This window comes from Drosophila innubila, chromosome X (assembly GCF_004354385.1).
Source record: "Drosophila innubila isolate TH190305 chromosome X, UK_Dinn_1.0, whole genome shotgun sequence".
In the NCBI taxonomy this organism is placed as follows: Eukaryota; Metazoa; Arthropoda; class Insecta; order Diptera; family Drosophilidae; genus Drosophila; species Drosophila innubila.
In genome coordinates, this window is record NC_047626.1 from 38,737,659 (window position 1) to 38,748,408 (window position 10,750).

A 10,750-nucleotide genomic window follows, 5' to 3' on the forward strand; every position below is an offset into this window, starting at 1 on the left:
GTTTATTGAAATCGGGTAAACATTGAGGGCGTGACAGCCTCTCGCAGCTGACAAATTTTTTAGTGCGCGCACAAATGAATTGTAGACAAGTTATGCGACTGATCTTTTTGCTTTTGATTTCATCTAAAAAGTATGTTCTTTTTAAATGAAATACTCAAAAAAATTGATTCTTAACTTATTTATTTATTTTACCAGAAATGAATAAAAAAGCACTAAAATTTGGCTATTTTTAACTTATTTGGTAGATAACTAGTTCCCACCTCCGACCGCCACTATCCCACTACTACAGGACGCTTTGATATTGAATTCTCTAACTAAATTACCCCGGTTTTGCCTGCATCTAGGCGCGCCTAAGCATAGTTATAGTACAAAAACTGATGCAACCTCGCCATAAAATAGTGGTAGAAGAGGAAGAGCGAAGTGCAACTACATACGTTTTCCCTTCGCAAAACATCATACAAGATTTTTCAAAAAAAAAATTTTTTTTTTTGTAATTAGCGTAATAAAACTATTTTAAATATTTTACAATGACGAAAAAAGATTAAAATGTATGTTTCTGACAAAAAAAAAAGATTTTCTTTAAATTTTACATTCAAAATATGCGCAGAAAATATTTTTCAACTTTGAAGGACAAGCCTGAGTCACCCATTGTGCCAATCACCCTTGCTTTTTAAATTTTGAAAATATTTTCGCTGGCTCAAAAGATATGATTTTTGCAACGCAAAATGATAAATGGCCCCCCTGTGCGTTGCTACGTGTCGACATTCATCCATTTTATATTGTGTAAAAAGCTCCTTTATATACTTTTTCTGGCTTAATGAAATCGATCCGGTTTCACCTTCACGTCTTACTTCAATACCTAAGTAATTCTTAATAGGTCCCATGTCCACAATATCAAATTTCTGTGCAGTTACTGCTTTAATATTAGTCAAGTCCAGTGCTGCCATAAATATTTTTGGGGAATTTTCTTACTGTTGCAACATTGTCCGTGGCGGCGAAGTCCAAATCTAAGGAACAAAAGTTAAATTGGATTATTTAAGTTATGAACTTAAACAAATCTAGAACTTACCTGATAGACAAAATAGCGTTTAAAGTCTCTACCTGCAGGGAGTTGCGTAATTTTGTTTTAATTATACTAACCTGACTAAACACACGCTCAACATCAGCATTAGACCAAGGCAACGAAAACAACGTTATCGCAAAAGAGGCCAGCTCTTTAAACGGATTATTTCCGGCCGAGTCCACATATTTCGTTACTTCGGCCCAAAACTGGACCGTATCATCAATACTTTGCCACTTTATAATAAAAAAAACAACGAAAATAGGCATTGCGTACTGTGCGCAAAAAAGGGTGAGCTTCTTTGTACATAAAAATTACTTTTTGCGCAGTGCCGAATGCCAATTTTCGTTTTTTTATTATTAATTTATATTTATATTTCAAATTTTACATTAAACTGAATTTTGTTCGTCACAAAATTGGATATCTGAAATTTTGGGGCTAGAAATTGCTTTCGTCACTAGACTTTTACCTCGTATAGATGTTTTTTTATGGGATATCAGAAATTTTTGCAATTGCTTTTGCTTTTGACATTGTAACTTTATCATTAAGGCAAACAGATAGTAAAATATATATATTTATTTGTTGAATTTCTTTCATATATAAAAAAAATTTTTTCTTTAATTATAAAAAAAAAACTAGGGGGCTCCGCCCACTGCTTGCTTCGCTCGCGTTGCTACAGACCCCGTACTTACTATGAAAAAAAAATGTTTTCATACTAAAACCTAATTTTAACCCGATCGGTCCTATGACAGCTGTATGATATAGTGGTCCGATTTAAACCAACTTTGGTCAGAATATATAAAACCAAGTTGAATGCATATTGTATCAGTTTGGTTGAGATATCTCATAAAATCAAAAAGGTTTTTCGCACTAAAACGTGATTTCCGACCGATAGAAAAATGTATACAAAAACAATGTTCCATCCGGTTTAGTTATAAAAAAATAAACTTTATTTATAATACGGAAAAGGCGAACATTCGAGTTAGAGAATAAATCTAGACTAATCAAAAAGTGTGTTGGCGACGCTTAGCAAACCTCGGCTGTGGGATCTTGGAGATGGAATCTGCTCTAAGTAAACAGAGATCTTAGGGATCGCTCTCTTGAGATGACGAACGTTTGGGGTGCTAAGCAACAGGATGTTTATGTTATGTTAACATTAGGTTCGTGGGAGCACATGAAATGTTATTTTCACTGGCCCTCTATTCTTATTGATATCTTAATACTTGATATTCTTATTGATCACTGCGGACGGCAGTTCGAGTTAGTGAAGAAAGCAGCACGAAGGGTGCGAAAGGCGACTAACAATATATACAGCTAAGTTGGAAAATTTGCTACGACTGTCCGATCAGATCAAGTTATATATTGATCGAAAGGTTAAGTCCTAACTCAGAAAATGGCATACTTTTTCTAATTCACCTGGGTCATGAGATATGGGGGTGTGAGTGGGAGGGGAAAAATTTGTATGATCGCAGCTTGTAGAGCCGTTGGGGCTTTTTTGGTAAAATTATTATTTATTCTTATCAAAAATACGCGTCGATTGATACCTCGATGACCCAAATCCGTTAATGCCTATTTTCGCTTTTTTTTTATTAATTTATATTTTTATTTATAATTTTTAAATTAAACTGAATTTTGTTCGTCACAAAATTGGATATCAGAAATTTTGGGGCTAGAAATTGCTTTCGTCACTAGACTTTTACCTCGTGTAGAGGTTTTTTTTGTGGGATATCAGAAATTTTTGCAATTGCTTTTGCTTTTGACATTGTAACTTTATCATTAATGCAGGCAAATAGTAAAATATATAAAATTAGTTGTTCAACGTATTTCATATTTAAAAAAAAATTGTTCTTTAATTATAAAGAAAAACTAGGGGGCTCCGCCCCCTGCTCGCTTTGCTCGCGTTGCTACAGCCGAGCATACTCTACTGTCGGAGACCAAGTACTTACTATGAAAAAATAAAGTTGTTCATACTTAGACTTAGACTCGCCCGATCGGTGCTATGACAGCTATATGATATAGTGGTTCGATTAGAACCAACTTTGGTCAGAATATATAAGTCTAATTTTAATGCATATTCTATTAATTTGGTTACGATATCTCGTAAAACAAAAAAGTTTTTTATACCAAGACTTAATATTGGACCGATTGGCTATATGATATAGTGGTCCGATAAGAACTAACTTCGGTCAGGATTTTTAAAACTGACTTAAATGCAAATGCTATCAATTTGGTTAAAATATTTCACTAAACAAACAAGTTTTTCATACTAAAACCGTATTTTGAGCCGATCGGTCCTATGACAGCTATATGATATAGTAGTCCGATTTGAACCAACTTTGGTCAGGATATATAAAACCAATTTAAATGCATATTGTATCGGTTTGGTTGAGATATCTCATAAAACCAAAAAGTTCTTCGTACTAAAACGTGATTTTCGACCGATAGAAAAATTTATTTATTCACTTAACAGGTAATATCTTCCAAACCGCTCAACCAAAATTTATGTTTCATATACCAAGAAACGCGAAATTGCACGTATTAAAACATAATAAAATTTAACAGAAATCGTTAGAGCCGTTTTGTCAAAAATCGCCAAAATGTAAGCTAAAAACTTTATATCACGGTCACGATCGGTAACAAATTTTCCAACTAAGCTGTATATATTATTAGTCGCCTTTCGCACCATTCGTGATGTTTTCGTCACTTACGCGAACTGCCGTCTGCAGTGACTACAAAATGTACACCAAATCCATTTCAAAACACAAGAATTGCAAAATAAAACAAAATTAGTCGTGCCACAGTGTCCCAAAAGAACTAACCTGCTCGATATGCTTGGCACGGGAAAAAAGGGTTCATTTGAGCTGGTTCTACTAAAACAGCTGTTAAACTATTTTCTGTCAAATTCGTTCCAGCCTCTAGGTAGGAACTCACATCGAAAAATTAAGTTCGCTAAGCCAAACTCCATATACAAAAAACAGTGACGGAGCGCTAGATAAATTATCTCGCTAAAGTTCCGCTGGTGCGGTACTCACATAAGGCATAAAAAAAAGAGTTGCCAGATAAGGTGTGGCGTTTTTCACACTTTGGGCAACAGCTGATATTTCACTGTCGACCGAAAAAATAAAAAATAAATATAAATATAAAAAATATCAGCGGGCTTAGTACTTGGGTAGTGCAGAGGATGGTGTCGTAGACTCACGGCCACGGGGTCGCGAGTTCGAACCCAGACCGAGAAAGATTTTATTTTTATTTATTTATTTCATTATATTAACATATTTGATAAATTTTACGATATTTAACAATTTGGTCAAAATCGGGTTACTAAATCATATAGATGTCATAGGAACAATCGGGATCATATTAAGCTTTAGTATGAAAAACTTTTCTGTTTTTTAAGTTATCTCAACCAAACTCACAGATTATCTGATCTACCTTTACGGTAGGTACTTACTAAAGTTTGTGAGGAGCGAAAAGAAAAAATGATGAATTTGGACGCTGCTAAAATTAGTGTCCCCAACGCAACACCAAAAAGTAACCAATTGTTGAATGGTCACATTAGTGTGTCAGCTGTGCTTTGTTTACATTTAATAAAGCGCCAAACTTAAAAAATAAATAAAATGGAAAGTTTTTAAGATATGGGTGAAACTTGAAACGACGATTAATTAATGCAGCTATACAAATATGCAAATACTTGTGGGATTCCTGAAACAGATTCGGATTTGATTTCGATTTGGTTTAAATCTGAATCAGTTTCAGGAACGACCCTTGCTGCCGACTGATTTGATTTTGATTTCGAGAATTTTAAAAATTTAAAATGGCGGGAAAGCCGAATTTTACAAATAAAAGTGTGAAATCTTTTTTTCTATGACTTTTTATTAATAGTTTGGTTGCAGAATTATATAATTAGAATAATACTATTTGTTTATTTTAATTTTACACATTAACAGCTCCTATATTATCTGCGTCTTTTTTTTTTTTTTATCTATTTTCGTGCATTAGCTTAAATTCTCACAGCCATTTCTTAGCTGTCATATCCATTTGGGGCTTTTTTTTAGTAATTATTTAGCATTAAATATGTAGTTAAATAACTATCCATTCTTGAAATGTAAGATACTTTCAACATTCTCCAAATAAAAATCACCACAAAATTAAAAAAAAACACCAAGTGTAGCCACATATTATCGTAATGAAATCAGAACGAAATCAACCTCAGAACTGATTTCGTGATATCTCTTAGGGCTACCACACGTTCCGTACTATTTTTTTATTTTACCTGTCAGTCCTACACATTTTGTATGGAGCAGCTGTGAACAGCTGATCGGCGAAATCAAATCTGTAACGAAGCCAAAGACGAATCTGTTTCAGGAATCCCACCAATAGTTTAAACCTTATGTAATAAATATTTTTCGAGTTTTTCTAGAATTTTAAAGTTACACAATCTTAAAAATAGCTCATCAAAAAAAATTCTTAATTTAAATATTGATGTCTCTAAGACTACTGGCTTAAATCTTGGACTGTGCATAAGTGAATTATAGATATAATCAATAGTTTTCAGAAAAAGTAAAGATTTTTAAAATCGGTTTTAGACATTCTTGAGTTATGGTGGGTTTATATAGGGGAACGGAGAGGCATATTTGACAGCCACAGTGGCACAGAGCAATGCGAACACAAATGGTGTGACATAAAATTCAAGTGGCACAAACAATGTGTCACTTTCAATGTGAACACCGGTGTCATTCCGTGTCTCTTTTTTTTTGTGCCAGAAGACAGGTACTCAGTAAAGTTTGTAAGGAGCGAGTAAATAAGTGATATACTTGGACGCCTAGCGTCGCAAACTAGTGTGACCAACGCAACACGCGTCAGCTGTGGCTTGTTTACATTTTAAAATGCGCCAAACTTGAAAAATAAATAAAAAGAATAGTTTTAAGATATAGAGAAGGGGATGTTGGCATATTGCCCTAAGCTGAATGAAAAAGAGAAGGAGGAACGCAGGCTACGCGCATATTGGTTCAATCTATAAAAATTGCATCGAAATGCTTTTTTCATCCAAGTCATGTTGGATGGTGTACTTCTTCACTTCTTCTATCCAATTTATTTTACCGTCTGATTTAAAGAAGTCCAAGCGTCTTGTTGTCACTTTAAATATTGCCATTTTTAATTCAATGTATTATCTCTTGTGTGCACAACAAACAGCTGACATTTCTCTAACGGCTGTCCTTATATTGTACAACACATATAAATGGTCAGTCGACAGATAAATATCAGCTGTTGCCTATAGTGTTGACAAGGGCCGCACCTTATCTGGCAGCTCTTTTTTCATGCCGTATGTGAGTACCGCACCAGCGGAACTTTAGCGAAATAATTTATCTAGCGTTCCGACTGTTTTTTTTTTTTTTTTGGAGTTTGGTTTAGCGAACGGAATTTTTTCGATGTAAGTACCTACCCTAAAAGACCATTACTTAATGGTCGCATTCACCAGGCACGTTTGCTCCCTGATAATTTTGGTGATACCTATGATACTTCTGGTGTACGGGACTGATACGATATCATTATACCAAATTTTGTGAATCATGATACCTCAGCATGTATTATAAAAAAAGACAGCTACTTTTCTGCTCCCATCAGATTTTCATATCGAAGTGCATGAAATGCTTATCGTTTCTTTTCTTTGTTATGAATGTGCAACTGCAGCATCAGTTTTTCAATTATAAATAATTTATTTTAATATATGGATAGTTTCAATTTAATTTCCTATCTACGCTGTTCATAACTTATGTTATCGATAATTAGATTATCAGGTGTTGGCAGAAAAATTAATCAAAGCGTTCACCAGGAAGTATCAGTAGCATAAAGTTTTTGTGATACTTGATCAGCGAGCATGATTTCTGGTCAATGGGGCCAAAGTGTGTAGTGGACGACAATAATCAATGAATTTATATTGAGCTTTTCCTGTTCCTATTCCATGTTCTTAAATGTTTGTTAGAGTACTTTAGTTGACTCAGTCATATTGACTAGTTTCAAATCAGTTCTAATGGAGCAGCTGGTTCGATAACAAATTATCGACGCCGACTTGTAAATGTCAACGCTCTTGTGGAAAATTAATTAAACTGCTTCATGCTTATGGGCGTATTAAGCAAGCTCTCGAATTTATCATTACTATATTTAATGACGATACAACAAAGTATTTTTATTGCGCGGAAGCCGTGTTGACTTAATGCACGGGCACACATATACATAGATCCTCTATGCATATTCACAATAATAATATACATATATGTATATCTTTTCATGTTTATTAATGAACACATTCGTATTTGGATAAGCATTTCACCTTAATCGTCAGAATTGTATTGAAGTACTTCATGTTATCATCAATTGGAAGTACGACTGACCTCGGCCGCTCAGAAAGTGATGCAACGCATCCAGTTTTGCGTAGCGATCGGCATCCGTTACATTATATGCAGTGTCTAAGCTGCAAACAGCAAATTCAAAGTAATTCATTCAGTGACATTTGCGAGCATTATTTAGTTCAACTGCATCCATCAAGTATTGTAAGGTGCTTATACTGCGGCGGCCACGTTTATTTCTATATACGATTTGAAACATTGGACACTGAAGTCTATCACTACTGCTCATCGCGGAAACATAAGTGACAACATGGCAGATGCGAACGTGACCGTGACCGAGACCAATCTTGCCGACGAAAACATGCAATTTGAAACAATATCTGAGGATTCGGAAACATCTGATTATTCCGATCATGATAATGATGTATGTGAAACCCATGAGAATGGTACACAGGTACAGGCACAGGCTCCAGACAAAGATACAGCAGCAGGCCGTCACTTGGAGGATACATTTGAATCCCAATGCATGCAACTGGCCAAAGTAGAAGCGAATGAAGCGGGTTTGGTTGAGAATACCGAAAACGGTACAGCAGTCCAACTGCAATTGCAACAGCAACTACAAACACAATCACAATCAAAGACAACGGGTCATCCGAACTATGGGTTTGGAAAGCGCTGGTCAAAATCGGAAGACGTTTTGCTTAAATCATTGGTTGAGAAGCATGGCGAATGCTGGAATATTATTGGAACACACTTTAAGGATAGGCTCGAACAACAAGTGCAACAACGATGGGCGAAAGTGCTAAACCCCGAGCTCATCAAAGGCCCTTGGACACGGGATGAAGATGAGAAAGTCATCGAGCTAGTAAGACGCTTCGGTCCCAAGAAGTGGACACTGATTGCTCGATATCTGAATGGTCGAATCGGTAAGCAATGTCGAGAGCGTTGGCATAATCATCTTAATCCAAATATCAAGAAAACAGCTTGGACTGAAGAGGAGGACAAAATCATTTACAATGCCCACATCAAGTTAGGAAATCAATGGGCCAAAATTGCAAAACTTTTACCAGGACGTACAGATAACGCCATTAAAAACCACTGGAATTCAACAATGCGCCGTAAATACGATGCTGAACGTCGAACTGTTAATCCGGCCACTGGCGGTGATTTAAAAAGCTCACGCACTCATCTAATCACATTAATTAAAGCTGGTGGCATCGGTAAGTGCTCACAAGCTTTATATTGCAAGCTAGCCCAGTTAAATGGTATTTCTAATTCAAATGCAACAATAACTTGCAATAAATTAGACTTGTGCTATAAAGATAAAAAACAAGAGGAAGATGCTGGTAAGGATGTTGTGCAGGCTAATGATATCACTGGATCTACCAACAATCGGAATGCTGCTCAGACCACCACTATAAGCTATATAGATGATGAACGTGCATGTGAAAGACATGAACATGGTAAAGGAAAAGGCATGTCTATAGCAGCTCGAACTCTTCTTCAGTACGCTGATCGGAAACTTAGTAGGCCAACCCCTAACATACTGAAACGATCCCGAAAACACAATTCTATCGATGTACCGAAAAGTCAACATAGCAGCAGTTGCTCGGATGCACTGAAAGGCGACTTAAAAGCTGCCAAGCTGCCAGAATCACCAATTATAACTCCTATCAAATCGCTACCCTTTTCGCCGAGTCAATTTTTGAAATCGCCTTGTCTTACAACTTTTGAAGATATGAATTTACGAGCAAGCACTCCAGTCACTAAAATATACAACCGCGTGGGAATGGAAATCAAGAAAGAGCTGGAATCATCATCAATTGAAACACCACATAAAAGTATGTACATAATTATTCCATTTAACCAATTGTTGATCACCTTTTTGTACAATTACATTTTGTAGGTATAGTTGGTCTTCGGACTCCAACCCCATTTAAAAATGCTCTCGCTGCCATTGGCAAAAAGCGAGACGGTCGCTTCTATGTTCCATCCAGCCCATCGAGTCTGGTTGAGGATCTTGCTGAAATTATTAACGAAGAACAGATGATCGATTCTTCCGAAATCAACTCCAGCAAATGTGGCACCGAAAATGTTGAACGCGTAGACCTGTTGTCTGACCTTGAGTATTCATCAAATGCTCTTTCGCATATAAGCGTCCATTCGCCGGCATCGAAACGTGCTAGGAAATCATTGCTTCCTAGTTGGACCGCAAACATACAATATGGAAAAAAAACTCATCCATTTGAAACGGAGACACCAAGCAAATTTCTAACTTCGGGTCAATCGGTTGCACATTTTTCCCCAAGCAATGTTATGAAGGACACATTATGCAGTGGACACGATCTACTTTTCGACGAAGGCAAAAAAGAAAATAGGCCGTACTGTCATAGGCATCTTCCGACTACAATTGCGAATGACAATCTACTAGATCCAAAATGGGCCCGAGTTGCTTGTGGCAAAACCAAAGATCAAATATTTATGGAGAAGCAAGCATATGCATGTCTTCAGAATCTCGCATTAATGCCACGATCTTTAAATTTTGAGAAGCAAAAATGAATTCATAATAAATGCGAAAATAATTCGAAAAATCATGTATCTCTGTCTTCCAAGTAAATATCGCACCTAAACGAAACTAACATATCGCACAAATTTAAAAAATCTGTTTCAACTGAACGTAGTAACTTTTTAATTTACTTTGATTTAACTGTTCATCATATCGATCAGCACAAAACAGGTATGCTGGTTACACTAGACAACAGCCAAAATCTGATCTAAACCAAACCCACTTTTTTGGATGGATATATGGGCCCACTATGTCAAAAAAACATTATTTTCTATGGTCGAGTTTAAAAAAATTAATTTTTTTTTAAGATTTTGACTTTTTTTGTTTTAATTTTTAAAAAATAAGCTTGGATTTCTCAACATTTGTCAGGAATGTCACAAACGCTTTACATATTCTGAAAGCCTATGAACATATATATAATTCGTTAATATACAGTTTTTAATTTCAAACAGAAATTTAGAGCCATCAATTTTTGAATTAAGAAAATGATATTTTGTTTTTAGGTATTTTTACGATTTTTTGACTTTTAAATTCAAGAGAAACTCGAATTATTCTGAAAGAGTGTATTTGTTTCTATATATATAGCTATATGAATTACGCGTCGGTTAATACGATTACCGTTAAAATCGATGCAGAGACGGGGGCTATTGCCCCCTACACTCATGGCTATCAAATTATTAACTCCCAGGGCCGGTTTTTCAACGTCTCCTTAAAGTGTTTTGTAGCTATTCATTATGTCCAGCCAGTGTTGCCATTTTAGCAATTTTATTGCTAGAT

At 35.7% G+C, this 10,750-nt stretch overlaps 1 protein-coding gene across 2 annotated transcripts; it reads left to right on the forward strand.

Moving 5' to 3' along the window:
* Positions 1–7,577: 7,577 nt before the first annotated feature.
* On the forward strand, positions 7,578–10,066 carry LOC117791606 (myb protein). Of its 2 annotated transcripts, XM_034631410.1 has the most exons (3): positions 7,578–8,627; positions 8,715–9,248; positions 9,314–10,066. In XM_034631410.1, exons 1-3 carry the CDS (start codon positions 7,718–7,720, stop codon positions 9,964–9,966), a joined length of 2,097 nt encoding a protein of 698 aa, XP_034487301.1. In that variant the 5' UTR covers positions 7,578–7,717; the 3' UTR covers positions 9,967–10,066. The 2 variants fall into 2 exon arrangements, with proteins under 2 accessions (XP_034487301.1, XP_034487291.1); XM_034631400.1 differs by having other exon boundaries at positions 7,579–9,248.
* Positions 10,067–10,750: the final 684 nt, after the last annotated feature.

What these genes read in the sequence shown, in the direction of transcription:
- LOC117791606 (XM_034631400.1), top strand. Translation starts at nt 7,718, where the DNA reads ATGGCAGATGCGAACGTGACCGTGACCGAGACCAATCTTGCCGACGAA. An exon ending in AATTGAAACACCACATAAAA is followed by an intron (nt 9,249 to 9,313) that starts GTATGTACATAA and finishes TACATTTTGTAG; the next exon opens with GTATAGTTGGTCTTCGGACT.